This window comes from Eretmochelys imbricata, chromosome 3, assembly GCF_965152235.1.
Source record: "Eretmochelys imbricata isolate rEreImb1 chromosome 3, rEreImb1.hap1, whole genome shotgun sequence".
NCBI classification, from domain to species: Eukaryota; Metazoa; Chordata; order Testudines; family Cheloniidae; genus Eretmochelys; species Eretmochelys imbricata.
Genome location: NC_135574.1, coordinates 177,505,761 through 177,532,934, shown reverse-complemented (window position 1 = coordinate 177,532,934; position 27,174 = coordinate 177,505,761). Strand labels below are relative to the sequence as shown.

General features: G+C 43.1%; 1 protein-coding gene across 1 annotated transcript in view; it reads left to right on the top strand.

Moving 5' to 3' along the window:
• SPTBN1 (spectrin beta, non-erythrocytic 1) overlaps positions 1-27,174 on the top strand; it is a 155,378-nt gene that overhangs the window by 103,448 nt on the left and 24,756 nt on the right. Inside the window, exons 17-27 of the mRNA XM_077813885.1 lie at positions 4,061-4,151; positions 9,482-9,628; positions 11,417-11,680; positions 13,295-13,519; positions 13,706-13,795; positions 14,138-14,416; positions 16,191-16,321; positions 18,280-18,484; positions 18,874-19,248; positions 23,026-23,270; positions 26,538-26,676. Of these exons, the coding sequence (XP_077670011.1) occupies positions 4,061-4,151; positions 9,482-9,628; positions 11,417-11,680; positions 13,295-13,519; positions 13,706-13,795; positions 14,138-14,416; positions 16,191-16,321; positions 18,280-18,484; positions 18,874-19,248; positions 23,026-23,270; positions 26,538-26,676 (2,191 nt within the window). The remainder of the gene's footprint in view (positions 1-4,060; positions 4,152-9,481; positions 9,629-11,416; positions 11,681-13,294; positions 13,520-13,705; positions 13,796-14,137; positions 14,417-16,190; positions 16,322-18,279; positions 18,485-18,873; positions 19,249-23,025; positions 23,271-26,537; positions 26,677-27,174) is intronic.

Sequence of the window (27,174 nt, the reverse complement as noted above, 5' to 3'; positions counted from 1 at the left end):
TGATCTAAGCATGGGGACCTTCTCCAGACACTCCCAGCAGTCCTGTCTCATTCAGGTTTCCCTGAACAGCTACCTTCCTCCCTTGAGAGAATGTCCCTTTAAACCCTGCTTTGTATTTTTTTTTTTTATCTTCTCTGTTCCCAGGCTTTGGTCATAGAATCATAGAATATCAGAGTTGGAAGGGACCTCTGGAGGTCATCTAGTCCAACCCCCTACCCAGAGCAGGACCAATCCCAACTAAATCATCCCAGCCAGGGCTTTGTCAAGCCTGACCTTAAAAACCTCTAAGGAAGGGGATTCCACCACCTCCCTAGGTAACGCATTCCAGTGTTTCACCACCCTCCTAGTGAAAAAGTTTTTCCTAATATCCAACCTAAACCTCCCCCACTGCAACTTGAGACCATTACTCCTCGTTCTGTCATCTGCTATCACTGAGAATAGTCTAGATTCATCCTCTTTGGATCCACATTTCAGGTATTTAAAAGCAGCTATCAAATCCCCCCTTGTTCTTCTCTTCCGTAGACTAAACAATCCCATTTCCCTCAGCCTCTCCTCATAAGTCATGTGTTCCAGACCCCATATCATTTTTGTTGCCCTTCGCTGGACTCTCTCCAATTTCTCCACATCATTCTTGTAGTGTGGGGCCCCAAACTGGACACAGTACTCCAGATGAGGCCTCACCAATGTCGAATAGAGGGGAACGATCACGTCCCTCGATCTGCTGGCAATGCCCCTACTTATACAAACCAAAATGCCATTGACCTTCTTGGCAACAAGGGCACACTGTTGCCTCATATCCAGCTTCTCGTCCACTGTAACCCCTAGGTCCTTCTCTGCAGAACTGCTGCCTAGCCATTCGGTCCCTAGTCTGTAGCGGTGCATTGGATTCTTCCGTCCTAAGTGCAGGACTCTGCACTTGTCCTTGTTGAACCTCATCAGATTTCTTTTGGCCCAATCCTCCAATTTGTCTAGGTCCCTCTGGATCCTATCCCTACCCTCCAGTGTGTCTACCACTCCTCCCAGTTTAGTGTCATCTGCAAACTTGCTGAGGGTGCAAGCCACACCATCCTCCAGATCATTAATGAAGATATTGAACAAAACCGGCCCCAGGACCGACCCTTGGGGCACTCCGCTAGATACCAGCTGCCAACTAGACATGGAGCCATTGATCACTACCCGTTGAGCCCAAGAATCTAGCCAACTTTCTACCCACCTTGTAGTGCATTCATCCAGCCCATACTTCTTTAACTTGGTACTTCTGGCCAAACCAGTCCTGAAGACTCAGCAGAAGACTGAGACAGAGTTTTCAGAGCGAGTGGTTCTGGCGTTGTCCTGTAACAATTCTCAAGTGTTTGCTAGGGGAGGTTTGTTTTGAGCCACTCTTTCTCCCTCCCGCCTATTTTTTCAGGCAGACGTCTAATGAGTTAACCCACTATATTCATGCAATATATATCTCAGTAATCAGGCCAATATACAGTACCCATAAATTGTTATGGAACAGCTCCAACTCCATTTTGCCATGGCAGAGAAGAGTCTCGCATTTTGTCATGAAGTGAGTCAGGATTGCAGTCATGCTCAGCACTTTTGGAAGGGGGTTCAGAGCCGGGGTCAGCTATTGAGAAAGGTATGACTCCAGCTCCCACCCTAAATACCTCAAAAAGTGATCCAGTCTTCACTCCTGGATTATTTGGGCCCAACTCTCTTCCCAGTTTCACCTTCGCAACACTGTTACCTTCAGTGGAATCACACTGGTATAAATGAGAGAAATTGACCCTTTATCTAGATTTTTCCCTCCACAGATTGTAAACTGAAGCACAAAGAGTTAATAGAGTATCAGCCTTTCTTACCAGATAAAGTAAGTTATCTCACCTTCCCCTTTTAAGGGCCCCAAACAGCAAAGTGCAGAGTGCATCTTGAAAGGTTCAGAGCACCTGTAACTCTGTAGGAATTGAAGGTACTCGGTGTCAGGAATCACTGCAGTTGAGCCAGTTTTCAGGCAACCTAACGAGTGCACCTGGCTTGTAGTAGGCTCCCTGCTTGGCTACACTGCCTGATTGGTTGGAAGAATCAGAAAACCGAATCTTAAGCTCAACCGCAGTTCAGCAGTTGCTTGAAACATCTGTGTATGGCTGTAATAGCTCCTCCTTGTTCTAGGACCGTCTCCTGCTTTGTTCTATCCTTGGCCCCAGCCCTGCTCTGCCTTGCCTTGCTCCTGGTAATCCAGTCCGTACCCTCAGCTTTGATTCCTGACTTTGGCTTTGACCCTTGGCTCTGGCATCTGGCCTCTGACACTGGTTTAGACTCCTAATTACTAACTAGACATGATTCCTGCTCCAACCACTAGCCATGACCACCCAGGTCCACCGCAGTCACTCATATTCAGCACCTTTGCACTTTCTGGCTCTTGGATGTCATTGCAGAAATGAGCCCCCTATGCAATGAGAATCCGTCCTTCAGGTTTTGTTAACTATACCAAGGTCTTGCAAAGCATTCCATGTCTCCTATCCATTGGACAGCCATTATTTATAGAATTCATGTTTCTTTCTTTGAATTAGTCTTTCATTCACTGTTTAATCTGAGAATAAAACTGGATCTTCCTGATCTACTTTTTTTCTTTAATGAAAATTCAAAGACCCTAATCCTTTCTTCTCACTCCAGATAATCTCAGACTATCAAGTGACCTTTGGGAATTAAGCTAATAGCCTGAGCTCCAAAGGTTATGTTTATTATGATGATGAGAAAAATAATTACACCATCATCTGCTTGAATATCCGTATATGCTTTCCCCTCAAAGGCCCTGACGTTAGTGGCTCTGTCACTCTTGTTTTGTTTAACCGCAGATTCCCCTGCCCTAAGATCTCTGCACATTTAGCTCGGTTCAAGTTAATATCTTGTAAATTCTCTTTTTAATTTAAAATTTATTTCACTATTGGCAACAGGTCACTTTTATCTAGTAGGATCACCCTGCAAATCCATTTCCTGATTTCTTCCTTTTTGTTTTGACTTCTTAAAAATGTGTGCCTATCCTGTCACCCTAGGAGCTTACACAGTAAAACATGAACAGCTACACAATACATAACTAACATATTCTCTCAACTTCTGCCTGTCAGATTTAATAGATATCATTCCCATTTTACCCATCTCCTTCTCAAAAGAGAGTGGGGGGAAAGAGAGGTCTCAGAAAACAAACCCAACTGAAGTGCTGTGAGACCGAAAATCTTCTGAAATTCTATCTGAAATGCCTTGGGAATTAATTCAAAAGCTTATGTGACCATTTGCAGACAAGCAGTTGTGAGTCGCTGAGAATAGGGTCTTTCTCTGAGAACCTTATTCATGGCCAGATCATCTACCGAAGTCTTTCAGGCCTCCACCCCAACCCAGAGGAAGTCAACCCAATCCTTCTGTGGGCAAATGCAATTATGAGGCAGAAAATGGAGTTTCCTGAAAAACCTTCTTTTCTTCTAAACCAAGTTTGATCTTAAATATTTTCTCAAATAAATAATGTTTCTGGAGATATAAAGCTTCTGTTTGCAAGACTGTATAAGTGTGGTCACACATAAATTTGTTCTTAAACACAGCATTTTGAGGATTATCGAAACCACTGCAGCATGATTCAGTAGGAGCAGGTCTAATGGTGCTGAGTCGTAGTGGAAAATACATTAAAGCTTGTTAGAGCATGTGTATGCTTTGAATTAGTTAAGTAATATGTGATTGAATCAAGGCTTTTTAAGGTTTTTGTCAAAGTCTCAAATTTTATGTGGTCTCAAAATTAGTAGGCCAAATTCTGTACTCAGTGACAACCATAAAATCTGACTGAGTACAGAATTTGGCCTTGTGTCTCAAAGCTAATCCAGAGTAGGTCACAAAATGCATAGGTCACCAATAAGCACATTCGGTAACAAGCCTTAATAATGTCTTCCATTTGAAAGGCACTAAAGTGAGGCTGCCACCACACGCACATTCATAACAGATATTCCATAAAGGCTGCAAAAAATGATAAAATCATAGCTTTACTTAAAAGGGCCTATCTAAGTGCGTGTTGTTTTTGTGTCTTAAATAGACATAGGAAGAATCGTGAGGCAGCCAGTGAGCTTCTGATGAGGTTGAAAGACAACAGAGATCTTCAAAAGTTTCTTCAGGACTGCCAGGAGGTAGGTTATGTCACTTGGCTATAATCTTTAAAAACCTCAACCTGCAGCATTATGAGCATCTCAACTTGCATTCAGTGGGAGCTGAGGGCTCTCAGAATCTCACAGGATCAGGCCTTAAATGCACATCTGATATGTATCAAATGATCCCGACATCTAAGAGTGAAGCGAATGCTTTCTGCTCTGTTGTTATTGGGGGCTCCATCATGGTCTCGGTTTCCTCTCCATCATATTAAGTTAAGGAGAGGAAAAAAAGTTGCTAAAAGAAGCACAAGCTTGAAGCTATGGTTATGGAATCTGGAAGGCATTAGCACTGGGTTTCTGTATTAAGAATTGTTTCACCTGTGTGTTGTGTGTTCTAAAATATGGCTTATCCACATGGCTTCTACAAGACATTAGTAAAAGGAACACAAGGCAATAAACATGGGCTGAGTAGGAATAAATTGGATAGTTTCTAATGTGGTGTTTATCTGATGGTTTGTTTTATTTCTTAAAACATTTTCTGTCCAGATCTCCTATCGTTGGACATGTGCCTTTTGCACTGCAGGCAATATTTAAAATTGGAAATAATCTTTCTCTTAACATGTGGAATTAGTCTAGTGATTATCGGGTTATTTCATGCATCACTGACAACACACATTAAAATTAGCTTTGCAAACCTGAGACCCTCAATGAGGTGGTTGGGAAATAGCTGTTTTAAATTTTAAATTTCGGTTTATCAGCCATACCTCTCAACCACATAATGCAGAACACAAGCCACAAAGATGATTTTGTACAATAGTTGGAAATAATTGCTAATTCCATAGGAGAAACATACAAAATATCATTCATAACCTGAACAAATGATGTTTACTGAAGGCAGTGCAGTTGCATTCGTGCAAGTCCACAGCTGAGTGGCATTTGCTTGTATAGCCATGAATCTGGCCCAAATTGTATTACCGCATTAATAAAAACATTACAAATTAATAAAAAATTTGCTGGTATTGGCAGTTTGTTCTTCCCTCCTATGGAGTACTAATAATAACAAAGAACCATCTGGTTCTCTGGACTTTGGCCTTGGTGTGAATGTTGATGTGCTCTCCAGATTCTAAGCCAACAGGAATTTGGATTTTACATTAGTGTTAATACAAAATCTCTCTTTAGGTCTAGTTCAGCCTGTTAGAATGTGAGTAGTGAAGGTATGCAAGGAGCCATTCACAGCTGCAAGCTCTGTGCTCTCTGGGACTCAATGATCACTCTGTCTTAGCTCCCTTAGAGCACAAGCCATCCTGAAGGGTTGGAGAGGAGACAGAGCTATTCCTCACCCTCACCCTGCACTCCCTTCATCAACTAATGGAGTTTATCAGGGACAGAGAGGTGAACACAGTGAAGGGATAGTTCAGCATGTACACCCCTCATCCCATGCTCTCCAGTGCTTCTAGAGGCTGTGTGTCTTCCTGAAATACACTGCCTCACAGAGCTGCCCCTGAAGTGATGCTGCTCCATGTTGTTCCCAACATGGGGCTAAGAATGGGTTAGAAGACCTGATCTGATCCTCAGGCCTCTGCTTCTGTATTCCAATATCCCCAATTGATCCCTTACCTTCCCTGCATATTCCTGGTTACAGATGTATCCCATTTCATCACTGTCAACAGTAACCTAAGAAAGTTTTTTTAAGGTGTCAGTTCCTTTCACAGTACTATCAGTCTCACGATTAGCCACCCAATCTAGCTGTGGCTCCGTGCTGAGAACATCCCATGGCACACAGTTCTTCCTTTCTGTGGCTAGGTGGAGCACAGGAAGAAAACAGGATAATGCTCATACGGACAGCTCAGTTATAAGAACTAAAGACATATCTTTTCTCCAGCCCATAGGGAGTGGACAAGGCAACAGGTTTACTTTTTTAGCCATCAGGTATACTGTTGCGTTGTTAATAACTGGGCATCATTCTTTATGTCTCTCTCTCCCATTCATAAACATGGATGTATCAAATAAATCTACTGAATGAACAAAATTAAAGTATGACACCAGTGAAATCCTAGCAGATAATGGTAGAATTCCTGAATTTTGCGCCTTGAAAGCTTAATTTTGCCATTTCATTTCCTTTATATCCTCGTCTCTAGGTAGCCTACCACTGAAGAGATTTGTAAAGCTGAATTTCCACTATTAATGCTTAGAAGTCCAGCACTTTCTGGTCTGATTTCTCTTGAGAAGTCAGTAAAAGAAGGTTTTGGCTGAATTCCACATGTCAGACCTGCTCCATCTGTTCATTTAGTGCCAGCAGGTTTGGTCATAAGTTTTAGACGTTTATGAACCTTGCACTTCCAGATAAGCTTTGGCAATCTGCTTATTTACAGTGTCTAGGAAGAGTAAGGAAAATGATTTCATTTCCCAAGAGTCAATGGTGGAAACTGTGCTATGAGACACAGGCCCAATAAGTGGGAGAATATCTAGTATCCGGCTCCCTTTGGCATTAAGGACCAAATCCTGGTTTCATTGAAGCCAATGGCAAAACTCCCATTGATCTCAGTAGGACAAAGATTTAGCCTTACTAGAATACATGCATCTGTTTTTTCCAAGGCAGTATTTCTGAGAATGAACTGCTACTGAAACATCATTCTGTCTATATCAGTACAGAAAATGCTGGCTTTCAGCTACCAATACCTGTCTCTGCTGGTTTCAAAGACAAGCTTTTAATGTTGACGCCTAAAAATCGTTGCTTGGAACTCCTTTGTGAGCCAGAAGAGGTAAACAGGGAACTGGGAGTCAGAAATCTGGGTTTTATGCCTTATTGCCACTGGCTGTATGACATTTCTCTTTGATGTGCCTCAGTTTATCTCATCTGTAAAGCAGGGAAAGTGATACATTCCTTTGTGAAGCACATCAGGATCCCCAGTTAGGGTAATGTTGCCAATGAGAGAAAACAGACAAATGGGAGGCAAGCACGTAATTACTAGAGTGTAACACCTGTCTCTTTTCTGGAAAGTTAAGTGTACAATTACTGATTTAGAGCTATATAATAATGTATTTCTTAATATGGACTCTGACTGTTAAACCTTCAGAGTCCATATGTTCCCTGCCAATATGCCTATTACAACTGTAACCCCCTGAGACCTATAATAACTGTGTTAAGATGGGCATTGTTTTTTAGTTAGATTCAGTAAAAAGATCAGATGACTATTTTTCTGACTCTGTTTATATGTTTTCTATTTTTACGGAGATTAACCATGCTCTTTAATGATCTCTTAAAAATTTTCATGAATTGTAAATGGAGTTTGTTGTCCAAGAACTCTGACTGAGTAGTGGTGATCTGGCAAATTTTACTGATCTGTTCCATTACTCTAGCCCACATAGTGTTTTATTTATAGGATGGTGCATATTGCAGAATTGGCCTGGTTAGTAACAAAGCTTAGGTTTTGTTTACATATTTTCCTCTTGGATGGTGACTCTAAAGATGCAGAATGTGCATCTTCTCATGGGTTTTTGTAAGTGTTCTGTGCTGCATTTCTTCATAATTAAAAAAAAAACAGCTAGGAATGATTGAGACCACTCAGATGTGAGCTTCAACAGAGGAAAGTTGAGGGTTTTTTTAGTGTTAGTAGCGAGCATTGTTTTTGCTTTTTCTCACTACCTCTGCTATTGGCCAAAAAGATATTTTTAAAATTTTACTTGTTTCTTCAGTTTTGGTATGAAAATTCTCATTGTTGATATATTTTAGGACAATCAAAGCAAAAAGGAATGAACTGTATTCATATAAAGGGGAATGGAATTCAGGTTTTGTTTGAATTACAGGAGTATGTTTAATGAATATTTGGAAACAGCATTTAAAAAAAGAAAGAAATAGTCCTTGAGTATTGAGGAACCTAGTGAAAATTAGACAAAGAAATTGATCTCATTTAGTACATGTACATGAATTGTGTGTGTATGTTCATATAATGAGAGTGACATAGACATAATGTGAAGTTCCTACAAAAACTTCTTTGTAAGACGCTGTTTTGATATAGGTGTAGGGATAGAACTTCTGATTCAATGCAGATTTACTAACGTAGATCTCTGCACTTGTGTAAAGTCACACTGACATCAGTGGAAGTCCACGCAGGTGAGGGGTCCACACTACAGTATCTTAATATGGGGTTAGGGTTCTAAGTAGGACATTTCTGAGAGAAACTTTAAGACTGTGTTGGTAACATGTGGGTCAGACTTCTGCCTACAGAGAAATAGAGGAAACATACTGTTGATGATACCAATAACTAGAACACTTGCACCTGACCCAGCTCCCATTGGACTTAGTGGGAGCTTTGTAGTTGACTTCAATGGAGATAGGGTTGGGCCCTTTATCACTGCACCGAGGGATGGCCTCTGTAGTAATGTCAATAACACATTTGATGGAATAGTCTCTTTTAATAGCCTGTGTTAAAATGTTAGAGATGGTGAGTCTTCACAACAGGGCATGGTGAGAGAATGTAAACTGGCAGGGAAGATGGTGAGGCTCTCCCATGGAGGACATTTTGAAGGGGCCAAAAATTAATCTTCTGTTCCACCCTCTCAGTTATTTGTCTTTCGGTGGATGGAGCTGTCTATGTACGTGCAAGGAAGGATAGCAGCCATGCAAGTTTTCCTACACTGCCCTGAAAATGTATTTCTGTCTCTCTCTGTATGGTGCCTATATGGTGCTAATAAACATAATAGAGGTGTCAAACACATTATTAAGATAAGCACAAAGTTGAACTTCCACCCTGGCCCAGAAGTATCTCTTCTTGAGGGGCTCGGGGAGCTCAGTATTCATAACCATTGAATGTGTGGCCTTGTTACTGACACTGCCAAAAGGCAAGCCAGCAAATAGCTAAGGGCCAAATTAAAGCCAGGCCATGTAAGCATTATACAATATTTGGTAATCAGCGTAGCCAACGGAGGCCTTGATCAATGTTGTATATAATTGTGTATCTGCCACAGTTTTTCCAAGTGTCAATCAAGTACACTGTAAAGCAGACAGAGGTGTTTTGATCTACTGCAAGTATTAAACATGTAGGGCCCCAGCCAAAGCTCACTGGAATCAATGGGAGTCTCTCCAGTTTCTTCATTAGGCTTTGGATTAGGCCCATACTGTAAAATACAAATGTTGGTTATTTGTATATTGTAGATGTTGTTTACATTTAATAGAGAGAGCCCCAGACAAGAATCCTGGCTTCAAACAGCTCCCAGGTCTGATCCAAACTTCTTGCCTCTATCTTTGGAATGTGCCAGCCTAAACCCTACTTCTCAATACCCTCAAACTTTCTACCCACCTCTGATTCCATACTACAGACAGTTTAAAAAAATCTTAAACAGTCATATTCTTTTCCACATTTTTTCAGCTGTCACTCTGGATCAATGAGAAGATGCTCACAGCCCAGGATATGTCTTATGATGAAGCAAGGAATCTGCACAGTAAATGGCTAAAACACCAGGCATTTATGGCAGAACTTGCATCCAACAAAGAATGGCTGGAGAAAATTGAAAAGGTAAATAAAGAACATTTTATAAACTTCCTCTCTTTTTAAGTCATGGTTGTCTTCAGAGAAATGACTGTAAAAATGTCTTCTCTTTACTCAACAGATGAAACCCCTATTGTCTTTGAGTCATCTATTCAATTTAGACCAAAAAAGATTTTATCATTGCTGACCAAATACAGTTATGAAAAGCAAGTCTGTTCAGTTTCTTTGTGGCCGTCTCCCAGTTTGTTTCATCCTCTGTGTAATCCAATCCATTCTGTTCTATTTCTCATCAATCTAATCTTTGTGATATTTTCTGTCAGTTTAAGATATCCAGGTTTTTGTAGTGCATGCACTAGCCAGTTTGCCAATTCCGTCGAATTGCCAAGTCGTCCTTACTTGTAATGATGTAAGGAGGAAAACACAAGTTATTTTCAGGTGTCAGGGTTGGAAAGTACAAAAACCATCATTTTGATTTATAAACTGTACACAGTAACTATGCGGATCATGGAAAGAAAATAACTATATAACCCCATGGTGCCATTCTGACTGTCACTGTTTTTGCAGTGTAATCACAATACTAATCAGAAAACAAATGTCATGTGAGAAGTTAAAGCTCAGCCTGTTTTGTGAACAAATAACATGGCCATTGAGCTAGATCAAGTGATTTTAATGGCTTTAATGTGCTGTACTATTTTTTCTGCTTCCTTGTTTGAAAGAAAGAACACTGGAACATTAAGAAATTCTCATCTTTAGCTCTGACAGTGGGTTTCTGTTCACTGTAAGTTAGCATAATTGCTCATTTCCTTCCCAGTTTGGCACTCTTTGTATCCCATTAGTGGTTTTTCTGTGTTTTGCAAACACTAATAGTTTTCATCGGTGTAACTGAAACGCTGCTCTCACCAACTGCAGTACCTTTTCAGTGCTAGTGCGTTCCCATCTTCTGTCCCGGAAAAGTCAGATTGCAACAAAGGATAAAATACCTGCACCAAAGTTGTATGTTGAACCACAATTGCAAAACATTGTATTCTTATCGGGATTGGTTTTGTATTAAATGTGCGGTGTTGTGTACAGAGGTCACCATTACAAAGCTTGTTCCGTATTGAGAGAGATTACCAGTTCTAGGGGTATAAGCATACTTTTAAATAGAGGATATGTCTCTCAAACTGGAGAAAATCTTTCAAAATGAAGAAATATTTTAAAGTCCAAGCACTCTGTTGGTGTTTTCCTTAAATATAGGGCTCCTGCTTCCCTATATGTTGTTGTTCCCATTGGAAGGAGAACTAACATACAAAAGAAGCTAGGGGTTCAGCACCATAAAGCTGGTGACTTTGGGAGGGAGCCAGTGGGGGTAATGTATAGTTACAGAGTCTCATCCTCTACCGCAGCATCCTGATAGCAAAGTCATACTGCACTGTACTCCCTCTGCCATCATTACCCTTGGTCTCCCTATTCCCCAAATGTTCCACAGTATTGTGAAGATCCTGCACAAGTTACAGCAGGTTTGTTTTTCAGTAACTTGCTCCACTTTGTCCCACATGTTTGTGGGTGAGCACATCCCACCCCCACAAAAACAGATCTGGATCCCTGCAGAACCCAAAATGAAAGGGGACTTTCACAGGATCTAAATGAAGGAGGGGAGCAAGGTATGCAGCCCACGCTCTCCACCCTTCCAGGTCCTCCCAGACCTTGGGAACAGGAACCTTGTGGAAGTGGTGGGACCGTGGAGCCTTTGTTTTGGAAAGAATAATTGAGATGTAATTTTCACAGACCTTTAGTGCTCTTGCCTAATGTCATTGTTTGCTATGTGCTTTGCAGGAAGGGATGCAGCTCATTGCGGAGAAACCAGAGACTGAAACCGTAGTGAAGGAAAAACTGACAGGCCTGCATCAAATGTGGGAGGAGCTCGAATCTACTACCCAAACCAAGGCTCAGCGACTCTTTGATGCGAATAAAGCTGAGCTTTTCACCCAGAGTTGTGCTGATTTGGATAAATGGCTGAACAGCTTGGAGAGTCAGATACAGTCCGATGACTATGGAAAAGATCTCACCAGTGTCAACATCCTGTTGAAAAAACAACAGGTAAACAGACGGAGCAGCGAGTCTAGAATAGAATAGATGGAAGGGCAATTGTAAGTGGGTTGCCAACCCTCCTGGTTTGGGCGGGAGTCTCAAGGAATTGGGATCGATCTCCTGGAGGCTACTGAAGCCAATCCGAGAGATTTTAGGAATCTAAAAATCCAGCGGCGTAGCAGGGCTAAAGCAGGCTCCCTACCTGCCCTGGCTCCACGCCGCTCCCAGAAGCAGCTGGCATGTGCCAGTGGAGTCTCTGTGTGCTGCCCGAGCACCAACTCTGCAGCTCCCATTGGCCAGGAACGGGAAACCGCAACCAATGGGAGGTGTGGGGGCAGTGCTTGCAGGAAGGGGCAGAGCCATCCGTGAGCCTAGGAGCCACTGCCAGACATGCCGCCGCTTCCAGGAGCTGCCTGAGGTAAATGCTGCCCAGCTGGAGCCTGCACCCTAAACCCCCTCCCACACCTCTGCCCCAGCCCCCTCCTGCACCCAAACTTCCTCCCAGAGCCCACACACCAAACCTCCTGCCCCAGGACGGAACGCCCTCCCGCACCCTAACCCTGAACCCTCTCCCACACCCAAACTCCCTCCCAGAGCCTGCACCACGAACCCTCTCCTTCACTGCGGTCCTGAGCCCACACCCGGACTCCCTCCCAGAGGCCGCACCACGAACCCCCTCCTTCACCCCAAGCCCTTGCCCCAGGCTCAGCCTGGAGCCCCCTCCCACACATTAAACCCTGTGGCCCCAGCCCAGGGCCCGCACCTCAACCCTCTGCCCCAGCCTGCTGAAAGTGAATGAGGGAGGAGGAGAGTGAGCGACGGAGGGAGGGGGGGCAGGGCCTTGGGAAAGGAGCGGGGCAAGGGTGTTTGGATTTGTGCGATTAGACAGTTGGCAACCCTAGTTGTAAGCATACCAAGGAACAGATAAAGGACCCTTTCAGTTTAGATTAAGATTTAATTTGCTCTTCTTTCTTTCTGTTTGTTTGTTTCTTCTTCTTTTAAGGGAAAGCAGCAGCCATTAGATACCCCATCCCCACATCTCTCAGTGCAATCTGTCCTCTTCCTCCCCAGTTCTTCACCTCCTGTTGATAATTTCTTTCCCTGGGGGGATCCTCCAGTAATTGGCTGCCCTCCCCGCCCCACCTGTGAGTGGCTCTCTGATTCCCAGTAATTACAACAGTGGGTAAAGTGACTGAATCTGCTGTTACACTGAACAGTTTTGAAGTAGAGTTAAGCTGTGAGCACTAGTAAAAGACTAAGAACTGGGGACCAAATGCACAACTTTTGGAAGCAGGCACAACTCCTTTGACTTCAGTGATGCTGAGTCCAGCAATTCAGCAGTGAATCTGGTCTTAATCCTGCTTCCATGCACCACCTTCCCTAGGTCAAAAGAGGAGAAATGCACTGGCACTCCCTAACAGGAAATGGATCCAGTCTACTTCGTATGCTGTCGCTGTAAAACATGTCGCAGTCATTATTAATATGGTGAATTCCTAGCTATTGTGATTCAGCCTTTGTTCTTGCCCAGGATTATGAAGCTAATGATATTTTTTTAATCTTACAAATTGCATATATATGAATGCCCAGTTTTTCAAGCTCTCTTGGCACTTTCCCCCTACGTAGATGCTTGAAAACCAAATGGATGTTCGTAAGAAGGAGGTAGAGGAGCTGCAAAGCCAGGCCCAGGCTTTGAGTCAGGAGGGCAAGAGTACTGATGAGGTAGATGGCAAACGCCTTATTGTACAGAAGAAATTTTTGGAGCTACTGGAACCCTTGACTGAAAGGAAAACGAACCTGCTGGCCTCCAAAGAGGTCCACCAGTTCAACCGGGATGTTGAGGATGAAATTGTGAGTACAAATCACATTCCCCAAATGCTAGAAAATGCTCAGCCCCAACAAGGGGACTTGTCTGAATGAATCTCTCACTAGCACATTAGACTATTGCATTTCCCAAGGCATCTCTCACAGCCTCCGGCTCCTCTCCCATCAATATCATGGATGTTTCATGGGGCTTTTCTGTAATTTCTCTTTCAGCTGTGGGTCGGAGAGAGGATGCCTATAGCAACATCTACCGATCATGGACATAACCTCCAGACCGTGCAGCTACTGATAAAGAAAAATCAGGTAAGTAGCTGCTGTTAGAGTTGTTTATGTCCCTGTTAATTCATGTACCCAGTATCTGCAGGGGAAAATGTTTCAGGAGGCTCTATTTGGAATGAGTCTGTTTGCTGTAAAAGCCTAGGGCTGAATTATGGATGCTTCAGTGCATATGCGAGAACTCAGGGAGCCCTTTCCTGTAGTGTACTCATGCAGGAGGCAGCCGTAACTTGTCCACACAAACTGTTATGGTGTGTATTGCTGTGCCCACTACCCTTCTGCCTTAGGTGACAGCCCTGCCTGGCATCCTCATTTTGTAAGAGTTTGTTCAGCTGCTGTTTCTAATTAATATGTTGCTTTCCCATGTAGACACTTCAGAAGGAAATCCAAGGACATCAGCCTCGTATCGATGACATTTTTGAGAGGAGCCAAAACGTTATTACAGACAGCAGCCTTAATGCTGAAGCGCTTCAGCAGAGACTTGCAGACTTGCAACAGCTGTGGAATCTGCTAATTGAGGAGACAGAGAAACGCCACAAGCGCCTGGAGGAGTCTCACAAAGCACAGCAGTATTACTTTGATGCTGCAGAGGCTGAGGCGTGGATGAGCGAGCAGGAACTCTATATGATGTCGGAAGAAAAAGCCAAGGTGAGTAGCTTTATAGTGAAATAGGTTTGCAAGCAGTTTGGAGGACCGGATTAGAATTCAAAATGGCCTTGACAAATTGGAGAATTGGTCTGAAATCAACAAGATGAAATTCAATAAAGACAAGTGCAAAATACTTCACTTAGGAAGAAAAAATTAAATGCACAACTACAAAATGGGGAATGACTGGCTTGTGTAGTACTGCTGAAAAGGATCTGGGGATTGTAGTGGATCACAGACTGAGTGAGTCAATAGTGTTATGCAATTGTGAAAAAAGCCCAATATTTTGAGGAGATATATTAACAGGAGTGTTGGATGTCAGATGTGGGAGATAATTGTCCCCTCTAGATAATTGTTCCCGCTGGTGAGGCCTCAGCTGGGTACTGTGTCCAGTTCTGGGTGCTGCTCTTTAAGAAAGATGTAGACAAATTGGAGAGAGTCCAGAGAAAAGCAATAAAAATGATATAAGGTTTGGAAAACCTGACCAGTGAGGAAAGATTTAAAAAACTGGGCATGTTTAGTCCTGAGAAAAGAAGACTGATAAGTTTTCAAATATGTTAAGGGCTGTTATAAAGAGGGTGGTGATCAATTGTTCTTCATGTCCACTGAAGGTAAATCAAGAAATAATGGGCTTAATCTGAAGCAAAAGAGATTTAGTTTAGATAATAGGAGAAACTTTTTAACTCCTAGGATAGTTAAGCCCTGGAATAGGCTTCCAAGGGAGGTTGTGGAGTCCCATCGTTGGAGGTTTTTAAGAACAGGTTAGACAAACACCTGTCAGGGATGGTCAAGGTATATTTGGTCCTGCCACAGCGCAGGTGGCTGGACTAGGTGACCTCTCAAGGTCCCTTTCAGTCCGATGTTTCTCTGATTCGGTAATTGAATATGTCACAAATACAATGGGGACAAAAATGAACTGGATTCACTCTTGAGATCCCAAGTCAGTTCACAAGAGATCTCTGTTTGGGTAGTGCTACCCACAAGTTACTGTTTTCCTATGGAACACTGGTCTTGCAGTACCAGGAGTATATTATATAGGTTTTTTATTATTTTTTTTAAATGATCCAGGACAATAAATAACCATTTCACACCCATGTAACAGATTCCAGGGGCATTCAGTGCTCAGCTAACAAGTGTTTTGCTTTACTTTGTTTCCCAAGCATAACAAATAAAAGAAATCTTAAAAATGAAACCACCAGAATGTTTAAGGGAGAAACACATATAGGTGATTTCAAGTTACATACTCAGCCGTGCTTTATTTTACTTAATTTTAGCTGCATATTGCAAGTGTTGATCTAAGCCATTGCAGGCATTTTTGGGGAGCCTTTCCCAGGCTCCTTAGAATCCCTTATCTTTGAACAAGGGTGTAATTGCAAAGCCTGACCAGTGATACGTTGAAAATCTTTTCTGTTGTCATGGGCTCTACACATCACCAGTTTTCTATAAACGCACAAAGCTCTTCACAGTCAAGGAAATTCAGCATGCTTGATGCACAGCTGATTTAATCTTGCTCTGGATCCCAGAGGGGTCATTGTATTCACCCTTTCACTTGTTTTGTCACTGTGTATGGACACCATTTACCATAGATTTAACTGATATTTATATACCATAGTCCGAACAAGTTTTCTTCAAGTTGCACTTGAGAGCAATCCTTCGTAAATCTTTTACACTGCTGTCAAGTTGATTGCTCTTATTTCACCCAACCTGGTGAGGTTGCTATTGCTGAGTATTTCTCCAAAGGGGAGGACCTGACTGTATTGTTCTGTCCCTGTTAAAGGATGAACAGAGTGCAGTGTCCATGCTGAAGAAACACCAGATTTTGGAACAGGCAGTAGAAGACTATGCCGAGACAGTGCACCAGCTTTCCAAGACTAGCAGAACTTTGGTTGCAGACAATCATCCGGAAAGGTTAGTATTCCCTTACAGTTGGATTTTTAGCTGCCTTTGGCAATTAGAGTACTTCATTGATGCACCATGAAAGATAAAGAGTACGACAAATTGTAAGTAACTCAGGAAAATATGTCCAAAGTGGGGCCAAGTAAGACAGTAGAGGTATGTCTTGGTGCATCCTTGTCAGGATAGAATTTCACAGGGACAACCAGTGTACCAAGCTGCAAGGTGCAGTTTGCTGATGCTCTGATCAGGATCAGTGTACACAACTACTGATTAGTACTGGGCATGTTGCTAAACCCCTTGGGGACATTGCATGGGCTGGTGCATTAACCATAACACCTCCACGTACATTCCTGTGGAAAAAAGGAATCCAATCATGCTGCTTGTATAGGGGAGGAGTATCCAGATACTCTTTCTTCCCTCCCATTGCACATCAGCGGGGAGCACTAGGCCAGTGAATCAGAATCACCCAAGCCCATTCACTTTTGAATGTCAGGGGCAGTGCCCCCTGAAGGAGATGCTACCGCCCGGCCTTGGGGTTTCTAGTGAGGAAGGGCAGCTTTACTTTCTAAGGATGATAGAGACTTGTCCCTGGAGACTGCTGAGGGTTGCACAGAATCAGTGCATCTCCTGTGTGTACTAGCCATCCCCTCTCCATAGCTAGAGCCTCCCACTTTATGGGCATGGCTTGCTTCTACAACTACATCCCTACATCTCCCATGTTGACTCGCTATACAATGTATCTATGCTTACACATACAGCTTTTCACTCTTAAGACACATGGGAAAGCACCATGCTCATAAAGCTAGTGTTGGGATACTCTGGTGTCTTGGTGTTTGTAATAGGCCCTGTGGCACAGGAGACTTCCAACTCCTCCACCTTTGGTCTGTCTCAGAAGGAGGGAAGCCTTGTTCATGAAGACAGAAGGTTAATAAATGAAGAAATATGGCCCTTGGAATGAAGAAAATAGGAGATTCTTAGGCTATTCCAAAGATGGCTCCAAGTGGCTAAATGCACATGGTTCAATGGAATGAGAATGGAAGGGACACTACCAGAAAAAAATTAGTTAAATCTAGAGTTACATACTATAGGAGAAGCCAATTTAGTTATGACCTTTCCCAGAGATTGATTTCAGGCTATGTATCCCTAAGAGAGCTTAAAAAAGTAACTTTGCCATGGTAGTTATAGCCACGGGGACTAAATTCTCCATTTGGCAATATGTTGGCTATATGGAAAATTTATTTAACCTACCCCTAGTCTGGCTGGAGCTGGGAGAGTCTTGGAGATGACTGTCTCCATCTCTGTTGGAAGGGTGTGTGCTGCATAATTCAAAAGCACTCACTTGTGGTCAGTTTAGAGCTCTTATGGCTCAACTGATTTGAATACTGCAATAACATAGTAACCTGTGTATATGGCAGAGAAAAGGCAACTTTAAAGGGGTTATGCAGCTCACAGGAAATAAATCCAAGAGATCTGGTAAATCTAAATGATATTTGTTTCCTTTGGATTATTGAGCCTTAGACTGAAGAAAGCTGTTAGTGCTGTTGACTATCAATTTAGCATTAATTTAGCATAAATTCTGACTGCCAGAACCAAGGGAGAAATAACCCAGGTCCTTTCTCTCAGTCCTAGGACAAGTCCATTGTGCGATCTTAACCTCAGCAAATTGGGATCTTTGTTCACATTTACATTTTCCACAGTCAATGGATGTGGTCTATATTCGCATGGTGGGCCAGGTCCTTGGCTGGCATAATTGGCATCGCTCCATTGACTTTAATGGAGCTATGCCAGCTAAGGATCTGATCCGAATGTTTACAGGCAAAGTTTTAGTCACTTCAGAGATACGTGTTCTATGGGCTATATATTCTAAGAGTGATTTTTCTTAGATATTTTGACGTTTGTTTGTTTGTTTGTTTGTTTGTTTTTTAAAAAATCCGTGGTGGCTCAGTGTTCTTCTTGGGGATTTTTTTCAGCGAGCGCATCAGTATGCGCCAGTCCAAGGTGGATAAGCTGTATGCAGGCCTGAAGGATCTAGCTGAAGAGAGGAGGGGCAAACTAGATGAGAGACACAGGCTATTTCAGCTCAATCGTGAGGTGGATGACTTGGAGCAGTGGATTGCTGAAAGGGAGGTGGTGGCAGGATCCCACGAGCTGGGACAGGATTATGAACATGTTACAGTAAGTTACTTGGCTATAGCTGCAGAGAAATCTGATTTTCCTGGGAATTGCACACACTGGCTGGGTAATATAAAGCAGTGGCAAGTTTTGCTTATTTGATATGCACTATAGTTTTGAGGCTGTTGGGTCATTTGCATGTTCTTTGGCTCTTGGCTACAACAATAGCGATACATTGTGGGATTCCTACTGTGGTCATAAACTACTTCAGGTTCCTGCATGTGAATTATGTTGCATGTAAGACACTCCAATAGAACATTCCTGGTGATCTTACACAATTCGTTTCAAAAAGTCAGGTGCTACCCGTCACATTTGCAGTCCCACATGTTAAACGTAGGTAAAAAAGTACAGCTTGGGCATTGCTGACTTACAGCTGTTTGTTCACATTTCAGATGTTACAAGAGCGATTCCGTGAATTTGCCCGGGACACTGGAAACATTGGACAGGAGCGTGTTGATACTGTTAACCACATGGCAGATGAGCTCATCAATTCTGGACACTCCGATGCAGCCACCATTGCAGAGTGGAAGGATGGTCTCAATGAGGCATGGGCTGACCTCTTGGAGCTCATTGACACAAGAACACAGATTCTAGCAGCCTCTTATGAACTACATAAATTTTACCATGATGCCAAGGAGATCTTTGGACGTATTCAAGATAAACACAAGAAACTGCCCGAGGAACTTGGTAGAGACCAAAACACAGTGGAAGCACTACAGAGGATGCACACAACATTTGAACATGATATTCAGGCTTTAGGCACCCAGGTGTGTATTACGCGAGCAACTTTTTTGTGTGTCTGGATTTAGGCATCTGGGATGACATCAGACATCTGCCACCAAGTGGCTGAGAGATAAGATTGTGGATTGCTATTCAAAAACCTTCCTATGTGAATAACATCACGTGGCTTATTTTACTACTTGTATTTGTAATTTGCTTCTCTAATTATATACTGTAGCTCTGTTGTTGTCTAAAGTGTTAGAAGTCACTCTAGAAGTCCACAGCCTTCTATATATATGGATAATTGTTTACTGAAAATTTGTCATCTGCTGTGCTTGATTAGAAAAGAAATCATAAAGTCAAAGGGCTTGTATATTGCTTATGATGACAGGCAATGAAGGTAAGATTTGCAACCCCAGCTAAAGGCTTTTGTCATACATTCCCCATTAGTACTGGGGCGCTGCATACCAATATAAAAACATGGATGGATGGGAGGATGGTTGGATAGGTAGGTAGCTCAATCTGCACCGTTACAGACTAAGGACCAAATGGCTAGGCAGCAGTTCTGCAGAAAAGGACCTAGGGGTTACAGTGGACAAGAAGCTGGATATAAGTCAACAGTGTGCCCTTGTTGCCAAGAAAGCCAATGGCATTTTGGGGTGTATAAGTAGGGGCATTGCCAGCAGATCGAGGGACATGATCGTTCCCCTCTATTCGACATTGGTGAGGCCTCATCTGGAGTACTGTGTCCAGTTTTGGGCCCCACACTACAAGAAGGATGTGGAAAAATTAGAAAGCGTCCAGCGGAGAGCAACAAAAATGATTAGGGGGCTGGGGCACATGATTTATGAGGAGAGACTGAGGGAACTGGGATTGTTTAGTTTGCGGAAAAGAAGAATGAGGGGGGATTTGATAGCTGCTTTCAACTACCTGAAAGAGGGTTCCAAAGAGGATTGATCTAGACTGTTCTCAGTGGTAGCAGATGACAGAACGAGGAGTAATGGTCTCAAGTTGCAGTGGAGGAGGTTTAGGTTGGATATTAGGAAAAACTTTTTCGCTATGAGGGTGGTGAAGCACTGGAATGCGTTACCTAGGGAGGTGGTGGAATCTCCTTCCTTTGAGGTTTTTAAGGTCAGGCTTGACAAAGCCCTGGCTGGGATGATTTAGTTGGGGATTGAATCATAGAATATAAGAGTTGGAAGAGACTTCAGGAGGTCATCTAGTTCAACCCCTTGCTCAAAGCAGGACCAATCCCCAATTTTTGCCCCAGATCCCTAAATGGCCCCCTCAAGGATTGAACTCACAACCCTGGATTTAGTAGGCCAATGCTCAAACCACTGAGGTCACACTCCCCCCACTGAGCTATCCCCGATTGGTCCTGCTTTGAGCAGGGGGTTGGACTAGATGACCTCCTGAGGTCCCTTCCAACCCTGACATTCTATGATTCTGTGACTTCCCAGAGGATCTGTTTCAGATAGGCATATATAGTAGTGCCAGCATTATGCTGTTTGGTTTATGCAGTTGGAAGATAAATTAGGAACAAAAAAGGTTAACTTGCATAAAATAGAACACCTATTAAAGCAGTTTCAGTGAGGCATTGAGCTGGTATTAAATCTATCAAGTGGTTTTTTTTTGTATATCAGTACTAATATAAAAACACAGATTTAGCTTTTTCTGTGCTCTTAACACAATCTTGGGAAGGTAGGTAGTAATTATGCCAAAAAGTCACCACTGAAATTTTCTATGCCTTAGTGCCCATATTTGTTCCTTTTGTGAACATTGCACAAAATAAGCTGTCCAGTGGAAGGACAGACGTTCCAAATGGTATGGGGTGGGGGAAGCAAAAATTAAAGGAAATTCCTTAATCCTCTCCAGATTTTCTCATGTTTGGTTTCTTGTTTGTAGTGGCTGATAAAGACCATAGATCTTTAAGTGCAGTTAGTCTGTCAAATAGCTATTTTTGTTATGCATTTGGATACTTTAACTTCAATAGTGCTTCTTGCGTTAGTTTCTGGAAATAGTAAATTAGGACATTTAAAATGGTAGAACTCCTATTGATTTCTATGGGAGCAGAGTTAGTCCAAGCCCAAGTGCTTTTGAACATTTCACCCCTAAAATTCAGAAACTGTTCAGATGATGGACACAGTGAGCTCATTCTGATTTGATTTTATTCCACGTTCTGTACTTATGCATGCACAATATAAAGATTAGTAGAGTTCAGAATGCAGTAAGTGTCAGAGTGTTTAATTTATTAAACATTTAAACAATCTGAAATGTCAAAACTACAATTAAAAAAATGTATTTTCTTAAGACAGGTATATTGTATAGACAAAAAAGAGAATAGCTATTAATATATCATACTAGGAATTATAATCCCCACTAAGGCATACAGCTATTTTAAAAATGAATATTTCAAATGGGAGAAATGCCAGTGAACTCGGTTGCTATGAACTAGTATTTTTCTGCATTGTTTGGAGTGTCTGGGCCAATTCACAATGACCCTGCAACTTGTGTAGTCATTTACACTAGTGCAAAGGAAGTGCAAAGTGGATACAACACACTATCATCATGTGCTGATAGTATTTGGTACCTAGAATCTAGGTCACTTATACAGGACAGCAGATTATATCCTGGAAAAGACTGTCTCTGAAATGATTTGAAAGTCATGGTGGATGACTAACTGAACATGAGATCCCAGTGTAATGCTGTGGCTAAGAGGTTTAACATAGTTCTTGGAAGCATACACAAGGGAATATCAACTAGGAGTAGGGAGATATGTTACCTTTATATACTGCATTAGGGAGACCATTACTGGAATACAGTGCATAGTTCTTCCAAAAGGATGTTGAAAAAATTGGAAAGGATTTAGAACCGAGCCACAAGAATGATTTGATATCTGGAAAATATGTTTTGTAGTAGAGACTTGGGAAGGTCAGTCAGTTTAGTTTATCCAAGAGAATGTGATCAAGTCACTTTTTAACAGTCTACAAAGTCCTATATGGGGAAGAGGGAGGGATAGCTCAGTGGTTTGAGCATTGGCCTGCTAAACCCTGGATTGTGAGTTCAATCCGTGAGGGGGGCCATTTAGGGATCGGGGCGAAAATTGGGGATTGGTCCTGCTTTGAGCAGGGGGTTGGACTAGATGACCTCCTGAGGTCTCTTCCAACCCTGATATTCTATGGTTCTAAGAGATTTTTGATAATAGTAGGCTCTTTAGTCCAGCATACAAAGGGATGACAAGATCCAGTGACTGAAAGATGAAAATAGACAGGTTCAGACTTTTAAAGTGAGGGTAACTAACTGTTGGAACAATTTACCTAGGGATGTGATGAGTTTCCCATCACTTGAAGTCTTTTAATCAAGACTGGCTGTCTTTCTAAAAGATATGGTCTATTTCAACCAGAAGCTCTGGGCTTGATGCAGGAATTGCTGATGAAATTCTATGACCTGTTATGCAGGAGGTCAGACTTGATGATCATAATGATCCCTTCTGGTCTTAAAATCTGTGAATCATTTTGCATGGGTGTAAATGATCACGCAAGATGCAGGCAACAGTGAATTGATGTGTGTTTCTTCTGTTAACCAGAAGTCTCTACTTCTCTAGGTATGAGAAGTTCTAAAATGAAAGGCTGACAGGACACCATGAGTGAGGTTTTCACAGTGCAAAGTTCCAACTTTGAAAACTTGCAACTTACAAAAGACTTTAAGGAGAAACTCAAAACATAAATTAGTATCTGAAATTTCCTTAAGCTGTGGATTGTTTTGACTAAAAAGCATACACGAGCTGAGGTGCAGTTTTGTTGTTTGTTTTTTCAATACATTAGGTGAGACAGCTGCAAGAGGATGCTGCACGCCTTCAGGCTGCCTATGCTGGGGACAAGGCTGATGACATCCAGAAGCGGGAGAACGAGGTCCTGGAAGCATGGAAAGCATTGCTGGATGCCTGCGAGGGACGCAGGGTTAGACTGGTGGATACAGGAGATAAATTTCGTTTCTTCAGCATGGTTCGTGATCTCATGCTCTGGATGGAAGATGTTATCCGGCAGATCGAAGCCCAAGAGAAGCCAAGGTAATGTGAACATCTGCAATGAAATATTGTAATATTATTATGGTAAGGCTGGTACTTTTGCTGAGAAATATAGCTGCCTGTTTAAAGGACTGAGCCAAGACAGTGGGACCAAGGTTTATCTAGATAATTTAGATCCCTCCAACCAGGTGAAATAAAATGGCTGTCTAATCAACCTTTCCATATAGACAGAGGAAAAGCAAGCATTCTGGCCACCCAGACCACAATTAGGAATGGCAGCTATGCTGACTGGCAGATGGAAGGAGCTGCAGAGCTGGCTGGAGAGAACTAGTAAAAAAGAAAGATTTCAGTACTCTGGGAGGGTGGCCGCACCGCACATTAAGAGGTATGAACTATTGTCCGGCTCATAGGAAAAGGAGAGTGCCCTGTTAAGGGCTAGATAGGCAGAGAATGACTTGCTATGGCAGCTTCAGAGCAGATCAGCTTGAGGATTCAGACCCTCCCTCCCCCTCCTCCCCCCCAGGTGACTGGAAGGTGGGGGGGACTACTCATGTCCACACTGGTGCAGGAAAAGCCCTCTTTTCCCCGAACCAGGCAAAGCCACCCCCACCCTCCGTGGGATTTGTTCAAAACCAGATCTCCTCATGATCCACTGTGGGCATTACACTGGTCAATCCTTTCTTGGGGGGCTGGAAAGGAATTTTTTCCCTCACTGCCAGATTGGCCAAAGTGAGGTGGGGTAGGGTTTGCCTTCCCCACAGTAGGTTGGGGACTTAGTTGGGGCAGACATGAAATGGCGGGGAGGCTATGATGTCACAACTCATTATGTAATCATGGGCTGGCTGTCCAGCGCAGGTACTCCATAGGGGAAGGAATATGGCGATCAGATAAAATGGATTGGCAAAGACTTAAAGGCAATATTATTTAAAGGAGTGGAAATGGGGGGGGGATTCAGGACCCCTGTGACTGGTACAGAAGGGAGCCTAGCCCCCCCCCTTAATTCTCATTTGAGGGGGCAGGTGGGGTCACAGCAGCAAGTTGGCTGTAGAGCAGGGTGGATAAAGGAGGGGAGGTTGACAACTGCAACTCCCCCCCGCCTCCCACCGTCAATATAGTAATGCTTATGGAATTACCTGCACTGTACACTTTTATCTGCCAGGTATTCCCTGACATTTAGGAATACAGTTTCGGCCTGTTTAAACCACATTCAGTGTCTCCTGTGCAATGTTCCATCTAATCTTTTTCCATCCATCTGCAGAATAAATTTTGTTATGTATTTACAGATGTGCTCCACCAGTAGAAACAAAATTTTTTGATATAATATATATTTTTAAAAAGTGACCATAGGGATAATTACTCCAGCCAGGTCAGGTTAGGCATTTTAGAACTCACTACTCAAAGAATTAAATTTAAGTGTAAGAGAAATAAAAATTATGAAATGCATAGACTGGTCAAAACACAAAAATAACACACTTTGAAAGAATAAAATTACAGAGAATATATGTGCATTGCAGGAAGTACCAAGAAATAACAACTACGATACAAGTATGTGTTGGGAGGTGAGTGTGAAAGAGACACTGTGTATGTGTGCGCGACACTGTGTGTGACACAGACAGTGTGTGTGCTGGCTGCTGGGGACATTTCTGTGCGTGCGCTGTCTCTTTAAGACCCTCAGTGAAAGCTCTCCTGCTCTGTCCTGAGCCCTGTTATCTTCCCTCCCCTGCTCTGTGGAGATGGGTACATGGAGGGTGGGGGCAGAGAGAGAGAGACTGTGTGAGCTGACTGCTGGGGAAATCTCAGAAACAGTGTGCACTGTCTCTTTAAGAAAGGCACTCAGTCACTCACCATTCATGCAGAGTCCTAGCCAGGCTGCGTCCCCCCTGCTCTGCGGGGATGGGGTACAGGGGCGGAAGGGAGGGGGACACCCTGACATCAGCAGCCTCCTCTTCCCCTTGCAGGATGTAGCAAGGTGGGGGAGGTGCACCTGAACACATACTACTAGCTGTGTGTTCTCTGTTAATCAGCTGGGCACCATTTGAACCTCTCCTGGCAGCCAGTGGCCGCCCAAGCGCACAGCTTACAGGGAACACAGCTCCTGTTCTTTCGGCATAGCTGGACAATTACAACTCTTTCTCATACAGCCTCTAGAGCAGGGATGGCCAACCTGAGCCTAAGAAAGAGCCAGAATTTACCAACGTACATTGCCAAAGAGCCACAGTAATAGGTCAGCAGCCCCCCATCAGTCGTCCCCCCTGCCCCCCCCCCCAGCTCCTTCCGCCCACTGGCAGCTCCCCTGATCAGCACCTCCCCCTCCCTTCCTCCCCGCACCTCCCCATCGTGGCCTGCAGGAGGCTCTGGGGGGGAGGGGGAGGAGCGAGGTCATGGCAGGCTCAGGGGAGGGTGCGGGAAGGGGTGGAGTGGGGGCAGGGCCTGTGGCAGAGCCAGGGTTTGAGTTCCTGGAGTCGGTGCCTGTACAAGGAGCCGCATATTAACTTCTGAAGAGCCGTATGTGGCTCCAGAGCCACACGTTAGTCACCCCTGCTCTAGAGTATAGCATAGGATTAAGGAGTTAATGTCACAGCCCTTTGCTCACTTCATGTCTGTTCAGATCAAAATTGTTCCATCTTAATGAAGTTATTGCTTTTTTGTTTAAAGAAAATAAATAGGTGAATAGCTTAAAAAATCCCTCTAGCCATATCAATTCATCATCAATCCCTTTTACCACTTCTCTTTTATAATGAGCCTTTCAGCCTGTTGATTTAAAGAAGACAAATCATACTCTTGTGTATGGTTGCTTCATTGAATATCTACTGAATGATAATTCTTGGATCTTTCTTGTTAGATTTAAGGGCTGTTAGATGCATTTAGATTCCTTGTACCTATAAGGCACAGCCACAGTGCGAGCTCCAGGAGCCACTGTTGACCTGGTGCTTCACAGTAGCATGACCATTGTGCCACATTTGGAGAGGAAACCGTGTCTAGTTCCAGTGCAGAGGGGGAGTGGGCCTGCCTCTCCTCTCCCATTTTGCAGAGGCAAGCACTAGTAGCAACACCAATTTCACATAGTACTTACTGTTAGTACTGACCACGACATAGATGTGTAAGGGGGATGCTCCTTGTAGCCTGTCTCCAGTCATGCACATCACGCAGAGGCTGGGTACAATCTTGCCTCTTGTGTAGAATTACAAACCAGGAATTAATAAATTCTAGATTGTGCATTTCTGTTGTAACTTATTTGCTTAAAAGAACAACTACGTGGTACCATTAATTTTGGAGTATACATTTCTAAACCACAATTTGTCATTGTAGGGATGTTTCATCTGTTGAATTACTAATGAACAATCACCAGGGTATCAAAGCAGAAATTGACGCCCGTAACGACAGCTTTACTACATGCATTGAGCTTGGCAAATCTCTTCTGGCAAGGAAACACTATGCATCAGAAGAGGTACTCTGCTTGCTGACTATACAAGAGCTGCAGTGCAGCTGAACTGTGGATTTTGTTTCGGTCAGAGAAGGCTTGCATTGTGTAATCTGCTGATTAATGAGGTGTTCATTTATAATGACTGCATTACTTAAGGGTCCATTGCACTTGCATTGATGAGATTACTGTATTATTTCTAATCTAGGGTCAGTTCAGCGGTACAACTTTGTGTATCCATGTGGGGGATCAGTATTAGAGTCCCCAGTTTCGCACCTAAACTTTCCTTTTGGTCCAGGTAACATGCAGAAGTGACACTCTCAGTTCTGATGTGGAGGAGGGATGTGTACTGTTGGGATGATAAAAGAAAAGGAGTACTTGTGGCACCTTAGAGACTAACCAATTTATTTGAGCATAAGCTTTCGTGAGCTACAGCTCACTTCATCGGAGTGAGCTGTAGCTCACGAAAGCTCATGCTCAAATAAATTGGTTAGTCTCTAAGGTGCCACAAGTCCTCCTTTTCTT